The sequence below is a fragment of the Heteronotia binoei genome, chromosome 5 (assembly GCF_032191835.1).
Source record: "Heteronotia binoei isolate CCM8104 ecotype False Entrance Well chromosome 5, APGP_CSIRO_Hbin_v1, whole genome shotgun sequence".
In the NCBI taxonomy this organism is placed as follows: Eukaryota; Metazoa; Chordata; class Lepidosauria; order Squamata; family Gekkonidae; genus Heteronotia; species Heteronotia binoei.
The window spans coordinates 11,563,445-11,588,264 of record NC_083227.1 but is presented as its reverse complement, the minus strand read 5'-3'; the positions used below and the strand labels follow the sequence as shown (position 1 = coordinate 11,588,264).

At 47.2% G+C, this 24,820-nt stretch overlaps 1 protein-coding gene across 1 annotated transcript in view; it reads right to left on the bottom strand.

Annotated features, from left to right (window-relative positions):
- Window positions 1-4,988: 4,988 nt before the first annotated feature.
- The window catches only part of LOC132571698 (vomeronasal type-2 receptor 26-like), a 33,030-nt gene continuing 13,198 nt past the window's right edge, over window positions 4,989-24,820 (bottom strand). The window contains exons 5-8 of the mRNA XM_060238490.1: window positions 23,963-24,787; window positions 19,740-19,967; window positions 7,732-7,858; window positions 4,989-5,893 (exon numbers count right to left, since the gene is read on the bottom strand). Coding sequence (XP_060094473.1) covers window positions 4,989-5,893; window positions 7,732-7,858; window positions 19,740-19,967; window positions 23,963-24,787 — 2,085 coding nt within the window. The remainder of the gene's footprint in view (window positions 5,894-7,731; window positions 7,859-19,739; window positions 19,968-23,962; window positions 24,788-24,820) is intronic.

Sequence of the window (24,820 nt, the reverse complement as noted above, 5' to 3'; positions counted from 1 at the left end):
GCAGAGGTCCATCAGTGGCTATTAGCCACAGTGTGTGTGTATATATAAAAAATTTTGCCACTGTGTGACACAGAGTGTTGGACTGGATGGGCCGTTGGCCTGATCCAACATTGCTTCTCTTATGTTCTTATGTGACACAGAGTGTTGGACTGGATGGGCCATTGGCCTGATCCAACGTGGCTTCTCTTATATTCTTATGTCTAGTGCTTATATGCATTCGACTCTGTCCTGACCTGTCCCACCTATTCTATTGCAAGCTGGCTGCCCTTCATGCTCATGTAACCCTGGTCCTCTCATGCAGTAAGTGTACACCTGAACTTTGCCTACATGGTCATGTGACCAGGCACACGGTCATGTGACCAGGCACACGGTCATGTGACCAGGCACCCGCCTCGCCAGGGCTGGGGCATACTTCCCATAGCACAACATTCAGATCTCCCAGAGGAGGAAGGCCAACCTCAGGTCTGGTTTTCCTCCTTTAACGGAGTCTCAGTCTCCAGCAATCCCCTTTTGACCTGGGTATCTGTCAAGCGCACTTATTTCTGTAACATGGTTGTTTCTTAGACATAGAGCAGGTCACCAGCTCTCGACTGCACCCCGCTTATATACAACCATTGAGCAAGTAATAAATTCATCTGGCCCAAGAATGTTTATGCTACAGCCTGGCTGGTACCACTTTCCAGTCGCCTCTCCCACAGGTTCACACAGACAACTCCTATCTTCTGCTAAAGAAGAGTGAGAAAGGGAGATGTTGTTAATAGCCTAGATTCCTTAGTCATAAAAAAGATAGTATTCAGCAACCTTTGAACCCGTGACTCATCTGTAATGTAACCTTTGAAGATAACCTGTATAGCAACTGTGTAACGCTGTATACGTCATCACTCCCAAGGCTTGTATCCTTGGTACAGCTTCATAATGCCCCTGTATAAATCGATGGTGCGGTCTCATTTGGAGTACTGTGTGCAGTTCTGGTCGCCGCACCTCAAAAAGGATATTATAGCTTTAGAGAAGGTGCAGAGAAGGGCAACTAGAATGATTAAAGGGCTGGAGCACTTTCCCTATGAAGAAAGGTTGAAACGCTTGGGACTCTTTAGCTTGGAGAAACGTCGACTGCGGGGTGACATGATAGAGGTTTACAAGATAATGCATGGAATGGAGAAAGTAGAGAAAGAAGTACTTTTCTCCCTTTCTCACAATACAAGAACTCGTGGGCATTCGATGAAATTGCTGTGCAGACAGGTTAAGACGGATAAAAGGAAGTACTTCTTCACCCAAAGGGTGATTAACATGTGGAATTCACTGCCACAGGAGGTGGTGGCGGCCACAAGTATAGCCACCTTCAAGAGGGGTTTAGATAAAAATATGGCGCACAGGTCCATCAGTGGCTATTAGCCACAGTGTATGTGTGTATATAACATTTTTTGCCACTGTGTGACACAGAGTGTTGGACTTGATGGGCCGTTGGCCTGATCCAACATGGCTTCTCTTATGTTCTTATGAGTTTCTAACGATAAAACAGCTCTGATTTAAAACTAAAGACAGCTTATTGAGAAATATCGGCGCTTGACAGTATCTCAATGCAGGTCCACTCATACGCATGGGGCAGCTCTGGGTTCAGGATTTACTTAACTGTTCATTGGTGTGGACAATGTTGGCCTGTTGGGTGGAGACAGGGAAGGAAGGTTGAAACGCTTGGGACTCTTTAGCTTGGAGAAACGTCGACTGCGGGGTGACATGATAGAGGTTTACAAGATAATGCATGGGATGGAGAAAGTAGAGAAAGAAGTCCTTTTCTCCCTTTCTCACAATGCAAGAACTCGTGAACATTCGATGAAATTGCTGAGCAGACCGGTTAAAATGGATAAAAGGAAGTACTTCTTCACCCAAAGGGTGATTAACGTGTGGAATTCACTGCCACAGGAGGTGGTGGCGGCCACAAGCATAGCCACCTTCAAGAGGGGTTTAGATAAAAATATGGAGCACAGGTCCATCAGTGGCTATTAGCCACAGTGTGAGTGTATATATAAAAAAATTTGCCACTGTGTGACACAGAGTGTTGGACTGGATGGGCCGTTGGCCTGATCCAACATGGCTTCTCTTATGTTCTTATGTTCTTTATCTTGAGGGACCTCACTTTCCTTGAATGGTGGAGATCTCCTTGGGGACTGGAAGGTGCACTTCTGGAGCAGCAACTAGGCTGTGCGGAGGGTCATCAGCCATAGGATCTCACACTCTGAGGCAATCATGTGTGTTGTACAAGGTACAAGGTTCATGACTGTCTTGTCTACCTCTCCTTCAGCATCTGCTTTTCAGCCAAATATATCACAGGTGCAGAAAAGTGACATCACAGACACCAGGGCTTTTTTTTTTAGCAGGAGCGCACAGGAATTAAGGTCCAACAGCCTTGGTGTCAGGGGGTGTTGCCTAATATGCAAATGAGTTCCTGCTGGGCTTTCCCCACAAAAATAGCCCCGGATACAGTATATCATCTCTCTCTCTCTCTCTCTCTCTCTGTCCATCCATAAATAAATCTATCAAGCACCAGCAATCATTTTGTAGAAAAATAGGTGGTGGCGCTCATCCAAGGATTGTTATGCAGCTGTACCTACTATTCAATGGACAAGGCGGTGGAACTCTCAGAAGGAGGAGGAGGAACTCTCAGAAGGAGGAGGTGGAACTCTCGGAAAGGTTCAGGAGCTGTGCTCCTGTGAGCTCCCACTCAATCCGAGGCCTGTCAAGCACTATGAGACATTCAAGACAAAACACAAGAAGAGTAAGCTAACTTCTGCTTACTGAAGTTATTGGAGAACATCAGAACTTTCGTTAATTTGGATGCCATCTAATTCTGCAACAGGGGGATGAAGAGTGGAGGCCACATTGTTCAAATGGAGGATAAAGAAAAAAAACTCACAACCTTCCCATGACTCTTTAGCAGTAAGGATTGAATTGGTGAGGTGCCCTTCATTGGAGCAGGAAAACTGACTCCAAACAGATAGATTAAGTTGGGTAGCCATGTTAGTCTGTCTGTTGCAATAGAAAAGGGTCAGAGTCCAGCAGCACCGTAAAGACTAACAAAACTTGTGAGATTTTGAAAGTACTGCTCACTTCTTGCTGTTTTGTACTTGGGTCTAAAGAACTGAGCACTGAGTCATTACAACTCCTACCCTGTCAAAATTTCTGTTAGTCTTTAAAGACTTTTTCACCTTTCTACATCATGATCCTAAGCCTAGTGTGGCCTACAGGCTCCAGGGAAGCCTGTGTTAGAGTAGCTACAGGACCCACATATCCCAGGATCCCTTCTGTCCCTCTGATTGGGTGGGCAGAGGTGTTGTAGGGAAAATTTGACCAGTGAAGATCAGAGGGGGTGGGACCTGGGAAGAAGGAATAAAAAGGCCTGGGTATAGAGGGAGAGTGTTCTCTCTGGAGAGGCTGCAGTCAGGAGAGTTATCACTGGAAAGGGTGCAGCAGGAGGGTTCCCTCACCCAAGGAAAGGTGAGTTTGGATCTGTTCACATTATAGGAAGAAAACATTTCGTTGGTTGCAATGGAGTTTTTATTTTTGCTTTGTTCCACCTTTACTTTTTTATATTCACTGTTGCACTCAAAGTTTGTACATCCCACTTGTTTCTTCTCAAGCACGTATAATAAACCTTTGTTGTTATACTGCCTGTTATACTGTCTTGTTATACTGTTGTTATACTCCTCACATCTCTTCGGTCATGGATAGAGGGTGTTTTGTTAAGAAGGAAAAGAGGGGTGGGTGAGTTAGCTGGGACCTTTGAAAAAGACTTTTACCGGAGTGGTGGCAGCCAGTAGAGGCTCTTCCTTGTCCCCTGACATTGTGACAAACAGTTATTTAAGTATTTTTTTTTGCACTTATATCTGATCTTTTGCTAAAGAAGTGTGAGAAAGGGAGAAGTTGTTAATAGCCTAGGTTCCTTAGTCATAAAAAAGATAGTGTTCAGCGACCTTTGAACCCGTGACTCAGGTATGCATCTGTAATGCAACCTTTGAAGATATCCTATATAGCAACTGTGTAACATTGGCTATGGAGGCCCAGATAGCAGCCTCTGTGAGATCCGCCTTTTTCCACCTTAGGCGGGCATGACAGTTGGTCCCCTTCCTAGATCACGGCGATTTAGCAAGGGTGATTCATGCAACGGTTACCTCGAGATTAGACTACTGTAATGCCCTCTACATGGGGATGCCCATGTCTCAAATTCGGAAACTGCAGCTAGTGCAGAATGCAGCGGCCAGGCTGTTACTGGGTCTCCCTAGTCGAGACCATATACAGCCGGGGCCGCGGCAACTACGCTGGTTGCCGATAGTATTCCGGATTCGCTACAAGGTGCTGGTTATCCCCTTAAAGCCCTATATGGCCGAGGTCCTGCCTACCTTAGGGACCGTCTTTCCCCATATATTCCCCAGAGGCTACTTAGATCCGGATCACACAATCTATTAGTAATCCCCGGGCTGAGGGAGGCGAAACTGAAGGCTACTAGAGAAAGAGCCTTCTCTATTGCAGCCCCCCACTGGTGGAACCAACTCCCAGACGATGTTAGAGTCTTGCCGTTATTTCGAATGACCTTCGGCCAAAATGTGTAGATGCCCAAGGTCTTTGAAGAATGGCACGATGCTCGCACCAAACTGTTGTTTTAAAGCTCCACTGATAATTTTGCATTGTAACCTGTTTTAACTTTCAATGGACTTGATTGTGATAGTTTTTATTGTTTTATTGTTAACATTATGATGCTGTTAGCCGCCTGAGCCTGCTTCGGCGGGGAGGGCGGGATATAAGTGTGAAAAATAAATAAGTACAGGCATGTGATAAGTTTTCTACCCAAGATGCTCCTTTCAGATGAGATCAAAAGCAGATGTCAAATTCATGAAAGCTGTAGAAGGATTCCCTTCCTAGGAAATGCCAAAAATTGTCTATTGGCTGTGCTAAAATGTCACTGTGGTCAGAGGTATGATTACAGGGATGTCCCATTATCTATTCAGTTTTGTCATTAAATGCTGCTTGCTATTCAGATCAGGCCTCACTATAATAATGTAGCATTTGGGAATAAAGATGCAACCCAGCAGTCCAGCACTGGAGGCCAGCATGGAGAAGACCTGCACGGCTACCATGTATTTCCCCTTCGTGCTCAGGTAGGTGGGCACAAATGACACCCACACGCTGCAGAACACCAGCATGCTGAAGGTGATCAGCTTGGCCTCGTTGAAGGCCCCAGGCAGCTTCCTGGCCTGGAAAGCCACCGTGAAAGAGACGGCAGCCAGGAAGCCCATGTAGCCCAGGGCACCATAAAACATGGCCACAGACCCTTCATTGCATTGCAGCGTGATCTGCCCAGCCTGGGAGTGCATGTCGGACTCTGGGAAGGGGGGAGAGGTTCCCAGCCAGAGGATGCAGAGGCCAACTTGGACACTTGAACAGGAGATGATGATGGAGTTGGCCAAACTCTTGCCCAGCCACTTCCTCATCCTGTTCCCTGGCTTTGTTGCCATGAAGGCCACCACCACAGTGATGGTTTTGGCCAAGACAGAAGAGACAGAGATTGAGAAGATGATGCTGAAGGTGGCTTGTTGAAGGAGACATGTCACCTTTGTTGGCTGGCCAATAAACAGAAAGGAGGAGAGGAAGGAGAGCAGGAGAGAAACCAGGAGAATGTAGGTGAGGTCCCGGTTGTTGGCTTTGACTACTGGAGTATCTCGGAATTTAATGAACAGTCCTAAAATGCCACCAGTGAGTAGGAACAAGAACAGAGGAATGACAGTTAGGGTAACCCCCAGAGATTCTTCATAGGAAAGCACAATTATAGCCTTCAACACGCATTTATCTCGGTCACTGTTTGGATGCTGATCCTCTGGACATTTGTCACAATGGTCTGAATCTGGGAAGAACAAAAATAATTGCTGTTTTTGTGTGTCAGGCTTGTATGCTTTCTGTCTACATCTATGGTGTGACCTCATTTATTTTTTATTTATTTATTTTATCACATTTATATCCTGCCCTCCCCTAAAGGCCTCAGGGCTGCTAACAACAGTTAAAAACCACACAAAAATATACAATAAAATCAATTCTACACATTTTAACCATAAAATCCAAGATGCACGTTGGTGTTTCTCAATATCTATATTTGTCCAGTGGGACTGTCAGTGCTGTGAGACATTTGCTACCTCCCTTTGGAATACTGTTTCTCTTATCTCCTTTCTGTTTGAGGGTTGCTTCCCCTTTTCTCTCGGTATGGATGCTGGGTAACAAAAGTCTTGTCTTAAACACCGGGAATGCTTCCAGAGATCTGGCCCCACTGGTGAACTTCCTGACGGCACTTGGGTTTTGGCCGTTGTTTATTATTTATTTATTTATTTAATGAACTTATATCCCGCCCTTCTCACCAAAGTGTCTCAGGGCGGCTCACAACATAATGATTCATACAATTCCATTTAAAACATTTACAGATACTATAAAAGCATAGTTAATAAAACAAGATAAAATAAAGCCAGCGGTCTATAAGAGCATTTTGTTCCATCCAAAGATGTTCCATCCAAGGTATCAGTTAGGTGTTATAGGCCTGCCGGAAGAGGGCTGTCTTGCAGGCCCTGCGGAACTGCCCTAGGTCCCGCAGGGCCCGCACCTCCTCCGGCAGCTGGTTCCACCAGTAAGGTGCCGCTGTTGAGAAGGCCCGATCCCTGGTGGATTTTAGGTGGGCCTCCTTTGGCCCAGGGACTACCAGCAGATTTTGTGAGCCGGAACGTAGTACTCTCTGGGGAACGTGTGGGGAGAGACGGTCCCTCAGGTAGGCAGGTCCTAGGCCATACAGGGCTTTAAAGGTAATGACCAACACCTTGTACTGGACTCGGAATGTTACTGGCAGCCAGTGCAGATCCCGGAGCCCCGGCCGAATGTGCTCCCATCTTGGGAGCCCTAATAACAGCCGGGCAGCAGCGTTCTGCACCAACTGCAGTTTCCGGGTCCGGCACAAGGGTAGCCCCATGTAGACAGAGTGTTGTGTGACAGAGTGTTGGGTGGGCCATTGGCCTTATCCAACAGGGCTTCTCTTATGTTCTTATGTGACACAGAATGTTGGACTGGATGGGCCATTGGCCTGATCCAACATGGCTTCTCTTATGTTCTTATGTGACACAGAGTGTTGGACTGGATGGGCCATTGGCCTGATCCAATGTGGCTTCTCTTATGTTCTTATGTGACACAGAGTGTTAGACTGGATGGGTCATTGGCCTGATCCAACATGGCTTCTCTTATGTGACACAGAGTGTTGGACTGGATGGGCCATTGGCCTGATCCAACATGGCTTCTCTTAAGTTCTTATGCGACACAGAGTGCTGGACTGGATGGGCCATTGGCCTGATCCAACATGGCTCCTCTTATGTTCTTACCCTTGATGTTACACCTGCTGTACACATACATACATATTTCCCATGTGCACTTAGAAGCATTCCCTGTCTCTAAACCTATGGAACTAATCCTTCTCATTGGCGTCTACTGACACAGGCAACTGATTTAGGTGTTTCTCATAGAAATCCTCTCTGATACTGATGCCAGAGATCTTTCTCAGGTCAGGCTGCCTCATCCCTGTTCCAGACACTTCAGCAGGAAAAGAGAGCGGCTGAGGTGAGAGATGGACCAGCAGAGGATGGAGAAGATGCTTTGCCTTCGAGCTGGGTTTTTTTTTTTAACCAGCAGAGACATTTCTTTGGAGACACCCACCTTCCTTTGTGGAGATGGTTGCTTCCGGGCATGGAACACAGTCATAGCAACAAAATGGCTTCCCTTCCTGAGTCACTTTGGCTTGTCCAGGCTGACAGCTCTCGGAACATCTCGAACGGGGGGTGGACTAACCGGAAAGTCAAGCAGAAGGGAGAGGGAAACATCAGTTGTTTTGTGTATGCAGATATACTGTACAGGCCTGGGTGTTGAAGTTCAGAGTTCAAGCCTAAATTTGAGGGCAACAGTACCGACAGAAAACCACAGGTGTGGGAGACTCATCTTCATTGCTCCGTTGAGATAGGGCAATTCAAAAGGAGGCATTAGAGGTAAATGGAGGATTTCTTGTCTTTAGATACAAGATGGGAGGCTGTGTGGCAATGAGAAGGGTTAATTCTACAGACCAGAGCATAGGAGGCATAATTTCTCCAGGTTTGTAGTAGGCCGATGGTCTACAGAGGGGAAGTCTTGGCTCAGAAATTAAGATTTCCACCTTCATAGAATCATAGAGTTGGAAGGGACCTCCAGGGTCATCTAGTCCAACCCCCTGCACGATGCAGGAAACCCACAAATACCTACCCCAAATTCACAAGATCTTAATCCCTGTCAGATGGCCATCTAGCCTCTGTTTAAAAACCTCCAAGGAAGGAGAGCCCACCACCTCCCAAGGAAGCCTGTTCCACTGAGGAATCGCTCTAACGGTCAGGAAGTTCCTCCTAAGGTTGAGCCAGAAACTCTTTTGTGTAAAACAATTTTATTAATTTGCAATATATTGTTATAATATTCAAGAAATAAGAAAATCAATACAAATTTATATCAATACATTACACTTTCCCCCCCTCCTCTTCTCCCCCCTTTTTATGACCCCCACCGGAGTTTACTTAAATTGGTAGAAATACAACATAATTTTATCAAACCAAGAATCTTCATATTAAAACCTTATCACAATAAAAAAGAAAAGAAAAGAATGAGTATAAGAGAAATCAAACCCTATATGTCCATTTTCATTCTTGTCTCTCAAAGGAAGAGACAGCCTGGTGGATGGTGTGCCTCCATGCTTTGTGATCTGAGGCTAGGACAGACAACTGGTGATGGTTAATGCAACAGGTACCAAGGGATTTCTTCAAGGAGTCCTTGTACCTCTTCTTTGGTGCCCCTCTATTTCGATGGCCGGTGGAAAGTTCGAAAATACAGGGCAATTTTGGGAAGGCGGTGGTTTTCCATCCTGGAGATATGCCCTGCCCAGAGCAGCTGCATCTTCAACAACAATGCCTCGATGCTTGTAACCTCCGCCCGCTTGAGGACTTCAGTGTTGGTCACAAAGTCACTCCAGTGGATGTTGAGGATGGTGCGAAGGCAGCGCTGATGAAAGCGCTCAAGGAGTCGCAGGTGATGACGGTATAAAACCCACGATTCGGAGCCATAGATGAGGGTTGTCATCACAACCGCTCTGTAAACATTGATCTTTGTGCATTTTTTCAGATGCTTGTTGCTCCACACTCTTTTGTGCAGTCGGCCAAATGCACGGTTTGCCTTTGCCAGTCTATTGTCAATCTCCTTGTCGATCTTGGCGTCTGAGGAGATGATGCACCTCAGGTAGCTGAACTGCTGGACTGTCTTCAAAACTGATTCACCCACAGTGATGCAAGGAGGGTGATAATCTTCCTGGGGTGCACGCTGGTGGAGAACTTCTGTCTTCTTCAGACTAACTTCTAGGCCGAATAGCTTGGCAGCCTCTGCAAAGCAGGACGTCATATGCTGCAGAGCTGATACCAAGTGGGAGACAAGTGCAGCATCATCAATGAACAGTAGCTTTCGGATAAGTTTTTCCATTGTCTTGGAGTGGGCCTTTAGTCGCCTCAGGTTGAACAGGCTGCCATTGGTGCGATAGCGGATGTAGACACCATCGTCGTCATCTAAATCTACTGCGGCTCTTTGAAGCATCATGCTAAAGAAGATCGTAAAGAGAGTTGGTGCAAGAACACAGCCTTGCTTTACACCTGTGCCTATTGGGAAGAGATTGTTGAAGTATCTGACTTGGCCTCGCTGGTCTTCATGTAGCTGGATGACCATACTGGGGAACCTTGGGGGATATCCTAAACGTTCCAACATTTGCCACAGGCCGTTCCTGCTAACGGTATCAAAAGCTTTGGTAAGGTCAACAAAAGTCACATATAGACCCTTGTTCTGTTCCCTGCATTTCTCTTGGAGCTGCCTGAGAACAAATACCATGTCGGTGGTGCTCCTGTTAGCCCTGAAGCAACACTGGCTCTCTGGGAGGAGTTCTTCTGCAATGGTGGGCACCAGTCTGTTCAGGAGTATTCTAGCGAGGATTTTGCCTGTGATGGAGAGCAGGGTTATCCCCCAGTAGTTGGAGCAGTCTGACTTTTCCCCTTTGTTCTTGTATAGGGTGATGATGATTGCATCGCGAAAGTCCTGTGGTAGTTTGCCTTGTTCCCAGCAGGTGACAAGTACTTTGTGAAGTGTGCTATGCAGTACTGTGCCCCCATGCTTCCAGATCTCTGGTGGGATTCCATCAACTCCCGCTGCCTTGCCACTTTTCAGTTGCTTGATGGCTTTAACAGTCTCTTCTAGGGTGGGGATCTCATCCAACTCTGTTTTCACTGGTTGAAGTGGGGTGAGGTGGATTGCTGAATCTTGAACTACGCGATTGGCACTGAAGAGAACCTGAAAATACTCCGACCACCGGTTCAGTATGGATGCCTTGTCTGTGAGGAGCACTTGGCCGTCTGAACTACGCAGGGGACTCTGAGCCTGATATGATGGACCATATATTGCCTTCAGGGCTTCGTAGAACCCTCTTAAATCACCAGTGTCTGCACATAGCTGGGTTCTCTCTGCAAGCTTGATCCACCACTCGTTCTGAATGTCACAAAGCTTGCACTGAAGGTTTCTACATACAGCGCGAAGGGTTGCTTTTTTCCCGGGACAGGAGGGCTGAGCAAGATGTGCTTGGTAGGCAGATCTCTTTTTCACCAGTAATTCTTGGATCTCTTGATTGTTCTCATCAAACCAGTCCTTGTTCTTCCTTGTGGAGAATCCGAGGACTTCTTCAGAGGTCAACAGGATGGTAGTTTTTAGGTGTTCCCAGAGTGCTTCTGGAGAAGGATCTCTGAGGCGACTGGGGTCCTCAATTCTTGTCTGGAGTTTTGACTGAAGGCTGCCAACCTGAAACTTCCTCCGGGGGATACCGCCTCTCCTGGGTGTAGATTTAAAGTGAAGACGGAGACGGCAGAGTACAAGACGATGATCTGTATGACATTCTGTACTGGGCATTACTCGAGTGTGTAAGACATCTCGAAGGTCTCTCTGGCACACCAGAATGTAGTCAATAAGGTGCCAATGCTTGGACCGTGGGTGCATCCAGGTTGTCTTCAGACTGCTCTTCTGCTGGAAGATAGTGTTGGTAATGTTTGTGGAGGGACGGTGGCTCAGTGGTGGAGCATCTGCTTGGGAAGCAGAAGGTCCCAGGTTCAATCCCTGGCATCTCCAAAAAAGGGTCCAGGCAAATAGGTTGAAAAGCCTCAGCTTGAGACCCTGGAGAGCCGCTGCCAGTCTGAGAAGACAATACTGACTTTGATGGACCAAAGGTCTGATTCACTATAAGGCAGCTTCATATGTTCATATGTTCATGGTGAGCTGATGCTCCGTGCAGAATTCTAGCAGGAGGCGCCCGTTATCATTGCAGTTGCCAATGCCGTGTTTGCCAAGTACTCCTTTCCAGGCTTCCGAGTCTTTACATACTTTGGCATTGAAGTTTCAAGGATGATCACCTTGTCCTCTGTAGGGGTCTTTCGTACGAGGTTACGTAGATCAGGATAGAACTTGTTCTTTTCTGCAGGATCTGCTTGAAGGGTTCGGGCATACACACTGAAGAGTGTTGCATGCTGCTTGTTTTGAAGTGGGAGGCGCATGGACATGATGCGATCTGAGTGACCTGTTGGCAGGTTTTCGAGTTTAGAGGCAATGGAGTTCCTGACCATGAAGCCAACGCCAGAAAGGCGGCTCTCAGCCTTTGACTTACCCGACCAGTAGAGGGTATAGCCAGCACCGTGTTCTTGAAGACTACCTTCCTCAGGGAAACGGACCTCACTGAAAGCTGCTATGTCAATATTCAACCTGAGAAGTTCGTGGGCAACTAGAGCAGAGCGTCGTTCTACTGTCTACTGTGTCAAGCATGGTTCTGATGTTCCAACACGCAAGCTTTAGTCTTTGCACACTTTGTGAGGCAGGTGCATGCCTTTTCTTTGTTGTTATTTTTCGACCACAAGTAAGGATGCCTGTTGACTGCGGCTAGCCAACTGGGGGGGGGGGGAGACGAGCTTTGTTTAGGCCACCTTTTCTAGGCCTCTCTCCATACCGAGCAAGCAGTGCTGTCCCTAAATAAGGCTGCTTGGTCGTTCAGGGTGCTGCCGAAAAATGCTTTCGTCTCCGGGTCAGCATCAAGCAACCAATACCCTGAACCGCCTACATGCAGGATCGGGACTGCGGCTTCCAGTGGCATCTTCCACCTGCCGTTTCGCCCCTTGCCCATCACTGCAGGACTTGGTATGTTGTGGGTTGTGGATGTGGATACCCTTCAGGCCTGCGCAGAGGAATTTTTAGGTGAAGCGCAGTGTGCACAGTACTGGCTCCACCCTTTCACCGTGGGGTCATCTGCCATGGCCCAGTAAGCCGGGACGCCGGCAGCGAGTCCTCCAGGTGGTAGATGTTACATTAACGAGCTCTGTCTGCCCGGGCTTGATGTTAGAGTTTTCCTTCTCTTGGCTGGTGAGGTTGGTGAGCCCAACCTGCCCCTTCGGTTATACTGCCGGACATTCGGTCGCACCATGACGTGGCAAACTCTGTGAAAACAGGGGGGGGGGGGGGGACCAGCAAGAAGGTGTTGCCACGGATTCAGTGATGTAGGAGAGGCCATTGCAGTGACCATCTGCCAGGAATGGCCGGACAGTGACCACGCAGCGTTCAGTACACCAGGAAAGGATAGGCGATGTATTGCGCATGCACTTTCCCTGGGGGGGCAGGACACCCGGAGGGAGCCCACCCCCCCCAGGTACTTTAGCCCCCCCCCGCAGGTATTTTAAAACCCCCCCAGGTATTTTAACCAGGTACTTAACAGATTCCTTCTTATATAATGATGTGAGAAAAAAACATCCATCTTATTTTTTCCATAGTACATATATGCATGCCAACCAAAAATATTTCCATGGCCTTCTAAAACCAACAGTTTCTTTTTTAGTAATGTCATCCTTTCCTTAATCCACACCAAACACACTGCATCATGGTACAATTTTAGATCCAGCAATTGGAAGCCTCCCCTTTCTTTTGCATCGGTTAAGATTTTCGTTTTGATTCTTGGTTTCTTCCCAGCCCATACAAATTCTGAAATTTTTCTTTGCCATTTACTAAATTGTTTATTGTCCTTCACGATTGGAATTAACATAATTCTTGATAGAACATTCATTTTGATTGCAGCAATTCTGCCCAGCATAGACAAGTTCAATTTATTCCATTTTATCAGATCTCCATCAATTTTACGCCAGAGCTTCTCACAGTTATTTTTATACAAGTCTATATTTTTCAAAGTAATTTCCACACCTAGATATTTTACTTTTGAAGTAACCTCACAATCTGTTGCACTCTACAATTCTTTCCGTTGACTTTTTGTCATATTTTTACACAGAATTTTCGATTTTTCTTTATTTATATAGAAGCCTGCCAGTTCTCCATATTCTTGTATCTTATGAAGCAGCAGTGGTGTTACAAAGGATTTTCATTGATAAACATTACATCATCAGCAAACGCTCTGTATTTGTAAGAAAAACCTTTTAATTTCAGTCCCTCTATTTCCTTGTCTTCTTGTATTTGCATAAGCAAAATTTCTAGCGTCATTATAAATATCAGTGGAGACAGAGGGCAACCTTGTCTTGTTCCTTTGCTAATTACCATTTTTCCCATCAAATCTGCATTTACACAAAGTCTTGCTTGTTGTTCAGTCCCCTTTTTTTCTCCTTAGCAAACAAATAAAATTCCATACCCAATTGTTTATTCCATAAAAATTTGTAATCCATTTGTTTGATATGTACTTCCTGTAGACAAATTATATTGCATTTTTGTTTTTCAATCCAATGAAATGTAGCCGTTCTTTTTTGTGGTGAATTTAGTCCATTTACATTCCAAGATATTAATTTGTAATCCATAGTGATTCTTCTTTTATTCTGTATCCCCAAAATCCCTATGTTCTTCAAAAAACCTCCTCAATTCTTGAACATTTGTAATTGTAATCCTGTTTCCTCCGTATTCAAAATTTAGACCTTCTGGCAATATCCATCTGTATCTCACTTCATTCTCCCGCAGTTTGTCAATTAATTTTTTATACAATGTTCTGTCATTTATGACCTTTCTTGGCAACTCTTTCATGATTCTTACTCTGCTTTCATCTACCTCCAATGATTTTTCAAATGGTTTACTTAAGATCTTTCTCACCATATCTCTTGATACAAATCTTATTACCACATCTCTTGGTAACTTTTTTTTTTTTTTGGCAAACAGTGAATTGACCCTATATATATATAGTCATAACGATAACTAGACTCATCAGCATCCATACCCAAAAATCCAGCAATGATTCTTATTATATATATCCTTAGATCAGACTCTTCATTTTCAGGTACTCCTCTCAGACGTATCTGGTTTTCCATTAATTTACAGTCTTGTAGAACTACTTTCTCCTGCAATTTATTAATCATGGAATCTTGATATTTCACTTTATTTTCAACCACATGTACTTTGTTTAATGTTGCTTGTGTGTCATTTCTGAGATCCTCAATTTCTTTTTTAATCTCCGTTTTCACCACCTCTGCTCTTGCTTCAATATCTTTTTTAAATTCTTTAATTAATTGCTTCTTATTATCAGTTATTAAATCTTTCATCACTTTGACCAATCTTGCCTCCATAGCCTCCAATTGCTCTTGTATTTGTACTTTAGCCATTTTTGCTTCCTCCAATGAACAGGCCCTCATACGTGCTGGCTTCGGTCCTGGCTTGTGTTCAGACATTACTGTCTTCTCATCATAAAAATAGGCTCAAAGTTGGTCTCACAAAATTAAAATTGAATCACAGGATCTTATAGATTAGAACCTGCCCTTTTCAGTGAGCCGAAAATCTCCATTCTCAGAACTTCCTAGCTCAAAATATTAATTTTTGAAATTTATAATTTGCACAAAATGGCGCCCGCGATTTTTCTGACCCTTTTAAAAAGTTTCCTTTTTTCTCTTAAGGTCCACCAATCTTACTTTCACTTAGATAGTCCAATATATTTCACCCTGTTATAGAAACATCTGCTGGCTCCACTGATTTTTAAAGTCCTGTTCTTCTTTTAAAAAGTTTTTAATTTTTTTGACCTTCCTTTAATGGCCGCCGAAGTTTTTCTATGGTTCAGTCCTAGAGAAGGTCAGGAGGCTTAACAGTTTCCCTTCTTTCAATGGCGCCTTCCTGCTTTTCTTGCCATGAAGTCGCGTTCTCAGTGGTTGAGAAATCTCGCGATGCTTGTATGACGCCACTTCCTGTGATGTCTTCCAGATCAGCAACTCAGTGACGATGGGGTTTTTTTTACAGAAACCGCAAGTATTCCAAACATAAGTTGTTTTTCAGCTTATAACTTTGTTTCTTGAATATAAAAAAACCCGAAATTACCCCCTTTCCTCCTTCTTAACTTTAGAATATTGTAATTGGTCCCAAATTTCAGTCATCTCATATAACGTTTATTTTAGTCCCAGAATGATAGATAAAGATCTTCTTACCTTGAAGCCAAATATATCCTTCTTAACGCCGTTTTTTTCTAAAAATAGATATTTAAATATTAGAATAGTCCAAAGAAAGCTTGAATCATGATGAATTTAAGTCAATTTAATGACCACGGAGACCCTCTGTAGATGCTGGAATGCAATTCTTCGCCGGGGACTCTTCAAAGCCTAAAAGGAACCCCACTGGGACTCCTCATCAGCCAAAGTAAATCCCCTCAGAATTTTCCTAAGCATATCTTAGCCTTTCCCCTCACTGAGAAAAGTAGGCAGCAGGCGTTGGGGTCACCTTCTTTTCCCAGAACAGAGGCTCCGGTCCGCTCCTCTTTGAGAAGCGACTCAATTCTCCATGATCCAACCCCAGAAGTGAGCCGGAAACTCTTTTGATTTAATTTTAATCCATTGCTTCTGGCCCTACCTTCCGGGGCCACAGAAAACAATTCCACATCATCCTCTAGATGACAGCCCTTCAAGTACTTGAAGATGGTGATCTATCACCACTCAGCCGCCTCCTCTCCAGGCTAAACATCCCCAGCTCCTTCAACCTTTCCTCCTAGAACTTGGCCTCCAGACTCCACACCATCTTCGTTGCCCTCTTCTGGACCTGTTCCAGCTTGTCTATATCCTTCTTAAGATGTGGTGCCCAAAACTGAACACAATACTCCAGGTGAGGTCTTACCAAAGCAGAGCAAAGCAATACCATCACATCACGTGATCTGGACACTATACTTCTTGGTGGAAGATGCGCATTTGAGGCTCCTTTCAACAAAGGATTCTTCCATATGAGGCCTGAGTAGGTTTGCCAACACTGGGTTGAGAATTCTGGGGGAGAGATTTGGAACTGGAGTTTGTGGAAGGCAGGAAACTTGGAAGCATATAATGCCATGGTCTCCGCTCTCCAAAGCAGCCATTTTATCCATGGGAGCTGATCTCTTTTTTCAGGTGATCTGGTGTAACTTTGCGAGTTCTCAAGGCCACAGCTGTAAGTTGGTAAACCTGATTTTGAGTTACATAAGAACATAAGAGAAGCCATGTTGGATCAGGTCAATGGCCCATCCAGTCCAACACTCTGTCACTTAAGAACATAAGAGAAGCCATGTTGGATCAGGCCAGTGGCCCTTCCAGTTGAGCACTCTGTGTCACACAGTGGCCAAAAAACCAGGTGCCATTAGGAGGTCCATCAGTGGGGCCAGGACACTCCCACTGTGCCCCCCCCAAGCACCAAGAATACCCCAGACAGAGAGTACCAACAATACACTGTGTCTAATAGCCACTGATGGACCTCTGCTTCAACTAGTTGGATCTTGTAAGAGCTGTTCCTGTCTGATTTTCAAGACATGCTGAACCATTAACCATGACCAAGTCTAATGAGCCACCGTCGATCGTATCTGCACAGGCCTCAGAGTTAGGGTGGCCATAATATCTGCAGGCCAGCCAGGGACACCTTGAGGGGGGAATGATGTGTGCGTGTGTGCAGCGCGCTCGCGCCGCCGGAAACAGGAAGTGACATCACTTCCTGTGACATCATTTCCCCCGCACCACCTGCCGGAAGCAGGAAGTGACATCACTTCCTGTGACATCATTTCCCCCAAATGACATCATTTCCCCCAAATGCCACTGCCGGAAACAGGAAGTGACTTCACAGCACTTCCTGTGACGTCCCCAAAAATCCCCCAAATATCACCGCCGGAAACACCAAGATTATTTATAGAGAGGGAAAGGGGGAAATAAAGTTAAATAAAACTCTTTTTTTACTTTTTTCAAAGTGAGATGACTAGAGGGAACGGGTTCCACGCTGAGAAGTGTGGAACCCCCAGTGGGGTGGGCTCCACACACTTTCGGGGTGTGGATCCCCAAGTGGGGTGGGCTCCCTCCTCCCTCCGCCTGCTGTTTCTGATAGCCCTGTGCCCCCTCTTTCATTTGATATGTGTTCTGTGCGGGTGCCACCCTCCCGCCGGGAGATGCCGCAAAATGAGCCCCCTTGAGGCTTATGGCGGCAGGGCTCGGGGGAAGCGAGCGAGACTGCTGTTCTTTTGAGGGGTTATAGAGTGTTTCGAGCCCGTCCCTGTGCCATCGGTCCCATCATTGTGGGACCCAGGGGGCTGGCACGGCGGCCCGCTGAAGCAGCCTGTCGGTCACTTCCGGGTTCCTGTCCTGCATCTCGACCTGTGTTATTAGTGACAGGCTGCTTCGGCGGGCCGCCGCGCCGGCCCCCTGGGTCCCACAATGATGGGACCGATGGCACAGGGACGGGCTCGAAACACTCTATAACCCCTCAAAAGAACAGCAGTCTAGCTCGCTTCCCCCAAGCCCTGCGCCATAAGCCTCAAGGGGGCTCATTTTGCGGCATCTCCCAGCGGGAGGGTGGCACCCGCACGGGACACATATCAAATGAAAGAGGGGGCGCAAGGCTATCAGAAACAGCCAGCGGAGGGAGTAGGGAGCCCACCCCACTGGGGGATCCACACCCCAAAAGTGATGAAGGTGGCGCAGAAGGAGGGAAGGAAGGAGGGAGGGAGGGAAGGAAGGAGGGAGGAAGGAAGAAAGGAAGGAAGGAAGAAGGAAGGAAGGAGGGAGGACTGAAGAAAGGGAGGGAGGGAGGGAAGGAAGGAAGGAGGGAGGAAGGAGGGAGGGAGGAAGGAAGGAAGGAGGGAGGGAAGGAAGGAAGGAGGGAGGGAGGAAGGAAGGAGGGAGGAAGGAAGGAGGGAGGAAGGAAGAAAGGAAGGGAGGGAGGGAAGGGAGGAAGGAAGGAGGAAGAAAGGAAGGGAGGGAAGGGAGGAAGGAAGGAAGGAAGGAAGGAAGGAAGGAGGGAGGGAGGGGAGGGGAGGAAGGAAGGAAGGAAAGAAGGAAAGCCGACCGCCCCTCCCGCCAGCCCCCCCCTGCTTTTGGCCGCCTCCCTCCCTGCCTGCCTGTCTCGGGGGGGGGCTTACCGTCTCGCAGGGCACGGGTGGCGGCCTCCCCTCCGGGCGGGCGGGCTGGCTAGGAGGCCCGCGCAGCAGCAGCAGCGCGAGGAGGAGCAGGAGGCAGCGGGTGGCCCCTTCCCAGGCGGCGATGCGGCGGCTGGTGCTGGTGTCGGCGCTGCTGGCCTGCCGCTCGGACCCCCTCCCCCCTCGGCGGGGCAGCCGCAGCCAGGCCGCCAGGCCTGCAGGGAGGGCGGGGCGGGGCTCCTCGGCGGCCTCCTCGCCGCTCGGACCCCCTCACGGGCCTCCCCCCTCAGCGGGGCAGAACAGCCAGGCCACCGGGCCTGCAGGCAGGGCGGGGCGCCTTGGCGGCCTCTTTGCCGTTCAGACCCCCTCCCGGGCCTCCCCCCTCAGCGGGGCAGTGCAGCCAGGCCACCGGGCCTGCAGGCAGGGCGGGGCGGGGCGCCTTGGCGGCCTCTTTGCCGTTCAGACCCCCTCCCGGGCCTCCCCCCTCAGCAGGGCAGCGCAGCCAGGCCGCCGGGCCTGCAGGGAGGGCAGGGCGGGGCGCCTCGGCAGCCTCCTCGCCGCTCGGACCCCCTCCCCTCGCTGCTGGCGGGGCTGGCGGCGGCTGAGGAGGAGGCGGCCGAGCCCACCGACCCGGGGCCTCCCGCCATGCCTCCGCCACAGGCGCCGCCGGCCCGCCTCCCGCTCCGGCCACCGCTGCCGCCGCCATTGTCCCACCGCTGCCCCCGCCGCCTTCCCCGCCTGCCCGCACGGCCCGCTGGCTAAACCGGGACTTCTAATGGTCCCGGGATAGCCAGCCCGGGAGGCGGGAATTTGGAGGCAGGAGCGGGACTTTCCCGGGTGGTCGGGACGATCCAGCCACCCTACATCAGAGTGATCTTCAGGGTGATTTTCAAATGTGGGAGGCAACCCCTTTTACTAGACACAGTATGATGTTTTGGGATTGGGTAGGCCAGGACTGGACTGAAAAATTAGGAGCAAGACTTCTGCCTTTACAAAGTAAAAAAGGCATGGCGTTAGTTAGAAAACATGCCTTCCAGTAGCGGGTATCAATATGCCCACCAGGTTCTAATACCGCTATTATCAAAGTTCCGATCTCCATACATTGTCCCATTTTGCAATTCCCCCTTCGTTCATTTAAATATACCCCAGCTAAGTAATATTTTTAGCAAAAGATGGCCAAAAATGCTGCACAAGAATGAATAAAGAAGTACATTCAATTATATTATCAAGAAGAGGATATGAAATCAATCGATTTCCCCACCTGGTTTAACTGCTTGGGCCACATAATAGCCTTCTGGTCAATGGTGATTTTAGGCTCTCCGGATGGCTGTCTCTCCGCAGTCCCCACTTTCACTCCCCCGTGGGAGTCATTTGGAAATCCCACCCACTGCACAATGTCAAAATCTACTGCAATGTCCCTGTACTTATTCAAGTGCGCTTCACGCATGGAAGTATTGTAAAGTGAGACGTTCCTCAGGAAAGAGTGAAGCTAAAAGGGAAGAGAAAACTCAGGCATTTAGAAATCAGCCAAAGAGGGTGGATATCTCAGCACAGTTTATTTGGAGTTCTACTCATCTCTGGCTCAAGGGCTGTGTCACAGCTTCTAGATTCACTGCAGTTCTGGATGTTTTGCAGATTCACAGAGGAGCTAAAACTACTTGGGAGTTCCCCTTCTTGGGAGTTCTTGTCCTTGTAAACTAGACTAGTTTGAAGAGACTGAAAAAGAAAGTTGAGGGAAACAGCCCAGCCACAAGGAGCAGTCTTCCCACCACTCAGCTGATGTCCCTTGATTTTTTTCTGAAATCCCATTAAGCTCGACTGGTTTAAAGGGACTGTAGAAAAAATCAAGGAAAAAACTACCGAGCAGTAGAAGCAACCTGCTCTCATGAGTCAGCTGTTTTTTGCCTGGGTTGTTGTTTGTTTGTTTGTTTTTCATTTTTTCCCACCACAGGTCTAATGCCCCCCTCCAAAAAAATGGATTTCCAAAAAATCCCAGATCTGAATACTTTGCCGGTATTGGATTAAGGATTTTTTGAAAGTCCTGAAATTCTTTTGAATTCAATAGACTCAAACTAGAAAAAAAAAAGCCAACTCTGGAGGCTTCAGACTCCACTTGGAAAGGCTTCCTCTTGGGACGGTGTGTCTGTGTCTTTAAGGCTGAATGAGGGTGGGGGGAGCAGGCAGAACAACCTGGGTGTGAAAGAAGAAGTTCTTAAGCAACTGTATCAGTGAATCCCCACACAAGGCAAACAGATAAAATGAAGAAGAAGAAGAAGAAGAAGAAGAAGAAGAAGAAGAAGAAGAAGAAGAAGAAGAAGAAGAAGAAGAAGAAGAAGATGATGATGATGATGATGATGATGATGATGATGATGATGATGATGATGATTATGATTATGATGATGATATTGGATTTATATCCCGCCCTCCACTCCGAAGAGTCTCAGAGCGGCTCACAATCTCCTTTACCTTCCTCCCCCACAACAGACACCCTGTGAGGTGGGTGGGGTTGGAGAGGGCTCTCACAGCAGCTGGCCTTTCAAGGACAGAAGCTCAGAGCAGCCTACAATCTCCTTTCCCTTCCTCCCCCACAACAGACACCCTGTGAAGTGGGTGGGGCTGGAGAGGGCTCTCACAGCAGCTGCCCTTTCAAGGACAACCTCTGCCAGAGCTATGGCTGACCCAAGGCCATTCCAAGCAAGTGCAAGCGGAGGAGTGGAGAATCAAACCCAGTTCTCCCAGATAAGAGTCCGCACACTTAACCACTACACCAAACTGGCTCTCAAAATGCTTAGAGGATGGTAATTTAAACAATAAAAAATATTCCCCCTCCCTAATTATTTTCCCACACAATATCACAGTGGCCTCTGTTTTCCAGCCATGCCTCCCCATCAATCAGAATCTGCACGTTAAAGGTAAAGGTAGTCCCCTGTGAAAACACCAGTCATTTTCGACTCTAGGGTGATGTCACATCATGACGTTTTCATGGCAGAGTTTTTTTACAGGGTGGTTTGCCATTGCCTTCTCCAGTCATCTAAACTCCCCCCCCCCCCAGCAAACTGGGTACTCATTTTACCGACCTTGGAAGGATGGAAGGCTGAGTCAACCTTGAGCCAGCTACCTGAACCCAGCTTCTGCTGGGATCGAACTCAGGTTGTGAGAAGAGCTTGGACTGCAGTACTGCAACTTACCATGCTGTGCCACGGGGCTCTTACGGTATAGTTTTCTGTATGGATTTTTACTTTAAAAGACTAGGCCTTTGGGTGGCCCAATAAGAGAATCTGAAGTCCCCCTTCCCCCTGGTCTAGTAAGTGTCTTGGGATGAGATCCCAGAATGCTGAGGCTGGAATGTCAGAAGTCAGCAAAGAGCCACAATTAAGATAACTAATATATGATCTATTGAGGTGAGTGACCAACAGAAGTATACATGGAGGAAACTTCAACCCATAAATTGGCCAAGCACAATCTAAAGAAATTATAAAGTTGTAGCAGGATTTATAATAAAAGGGAAGCATTCTGACTATGCCAAATGAAAGCTGGGAATTTCGGCCAGGGTTGCGTTGATGTTGTGTCTATGTATTTAATGACTTGATAGACAAAATAACCTAATGTTTATAGCTCATATCAAGTTAGAGAAACCAGAAGACTTAAGGAAGGCCAGGTGATTAATTAGCACATGTAGCTTTAAGCAACAGATGCGATCAGTAGCTGTTTCTAGGCAACCACAGCATTCCAAGTTTGGTAAAAGGCAAGGAGATGGGGCAGGGTCCTTTCCAGGCCTACTTTGGCCTTTGAGGGAGGACTTCTTAGGATTGCCAGCCCCGGGTTGGAAAATTTCTGCAGATTTTGTGGTGGAGTCTGTCTGTTGAATGCAGGGTTTCAGGAGGAGAGAGGTCTCAGCAAAATATAATGCCATACAGTTCTCCCTCCAAAGCAGTCATTTTCTCCAGGGAGACAGATATCATTTAGAGAACAGTTGCAATATTGGGAGATCTCAAGGTCCCATCTGGTGGCTGCCAACCCTAGTGAAACAACCTGTGGGTGACTTGATAACACCCAGCTAGCATAACTCAACTAGGCTTGGCTCCTTGTTCCTGTTCAAGAGCAGGAAAAGAAGTCATATTGGATCAGACCAATAGCCCATCCAGTTCAACACTCTGTGTCACACAGTGGCCAAAACCTTAAGCAAAGTAAAGATGTCTCAGAGCATCCAGAGGATAGAAGGAGGAGGAGGAGAAGAGTTGGGTTTATACCCCACCCTTCACTTGGAGTCTCAGAGTGGCTCACAATCTCCTTTCCTTCCTCTTCCCACAACAGATACTGCTCTGAGATTAAGGCTCTCAGAGAACAGTGACTGACTCAAGGTCACCCAGTAGGTGCATGTGGAGGCATGGGGAATCAAACCCAGTTCTCCAGAATAGAGCCCACTGCTCTAACCACTACACCAAACTGGTGGAAGGGCAGCAGCTGCAGAATTCACCATGTGATGGACTACTGGGATCACGGAGGACCTGCTACCAACAACCCATGAAATAACTCTCTGTGCAAAAATAGTGAAGCAACTAGAACCAATATATATAAATCCTCTATATTCACTATCAAATCCGAATCTCAATAATAATAATATAACAAATATTGAGATGTACAAGTTACAAGAGACCATACAAAAACTACTCCATCCGGAAAACACTCTTATTCCTACTGTCTCTTAAATGATCAATATTAATTTATAGTCATAAATACAGTCCATCGATCATAATGACCAGTCCTTGAGTCGTTTTGAGTCTCAAAGCTCTTCTTCAAGGGACCATCTTCTTCCAGTATGTCGTACAGTAGGCAAATTTGCTGGATTTGTAAGTAGTGTCCGGAAACAACTTTATGTGTCTCACTGGCTGAAACCAGACGACCGGTTTGGGGTGACTTGCAGCCACCCCGATGAAAGCCAGCCGGAAGAAGAGCGCCCCGGAAATTCCAGACAGCGCTGGAAGAAGGGGCGGGCCTTGGGCGGCCGGGAAGCGTCTGGAACACTTACGCATCCCGCTCACGGCTCCCCGGATGCTTGTAATGTGCCCTCTGGCCTTCCAGATGGCTGGGCGCCACCTCGGAGTCGCCCCAGCGAAAAGGGACCACTTGAGTGGTGCCTTTTTGAGGCAATTGGAGCGTCCTCCAGGACAGGGTAAGTGAGGGACAGGGGCGGGTGGCAGATGTTGCCGTCTGGATGGTTTTTTGGGGTCGACTTCAAAGGCATCTCTGAGTCGACCCAAAGTGCCAGTCTGTAATCAGCCACATTCATTTTGCCTTACTATCAACGATTCATAATGCATGATTCTGAAACTTTGCTGTAAATGCCGTTCAAGTTTGCTCTCCAAACGGCTCTGCTGGGAGACAGTTACACTTGAGGCGATACCGACATCTGATTGCGAGATGATAAGAAAATTAAACAATGATTAATTGCTGATTTAGTTATTTATATGAAGGAAGAAATACCTGCCAGGGCTGTAGAGGGCGGGGTCCCAAGGTGTTCCTGCTGGATATCTGCTCGGATCTCGATGAGTAAGCAGCGTGTAAGGCCCGTGCCACAGCATGGACAGCATGGAAGGTAAGGTAACTGTCTCGAGAAAGGATCGTTTTGATCATATCCTGGGAAAGGGTCTCCAGATTCTCTCTCTCTGCACAGCTGACTTGGCCTTTCACAGACAAAGTGGGCTTGGAATACACGCAATGAAATGCTTCCTCCCAAAACTGCTCAATAGAAGAGTACAACATTGCGTAAGTGACAAATTCTAACCTTTCGTTTGTCAGCATGGAAAAAGAAAAGAAACCATGGATGTGATCAGAAGTTAAATACGGCTTCATAAAACTGAGGGTGAGGTCCCACAGAGCTGTGGTGATCCAAACTTTCCCCACAGGGGGGTTGATCCACATTTCAGCTAGTGTTTGCATATGGACAAACATCCGGACCAAAACTTGTGGCTCCCCATAACAAACAAATACATTGACCTCCTTCCACAAGCGAAATGCATCTGATGACAAAAACCATTTGTCTGTATCTATTGCGAATGTAGTTGAGGTTGGGAAAGTCAGTGAGAAGGCCACACAAACCCCTCTCCTGCTGGCCAGAGGAGGAAAGAATCTCAGGAATTGTTCTCCATTGTCCGTGTCTGATGCGATGAGACCGATCCACGGCCACCGGAAATGCACTAGCAGTTTGACAATCCCCGGGTAGTGCTCCTCCTCTTTTGGAACCATTCGATAGAAAAAAGGGAACTGAATTGGATCATCAAGAGCGTGGGAAACAAAGCCATAACTGACCTAGGAAGGAAAGGAAGAGATAGGATTGACATC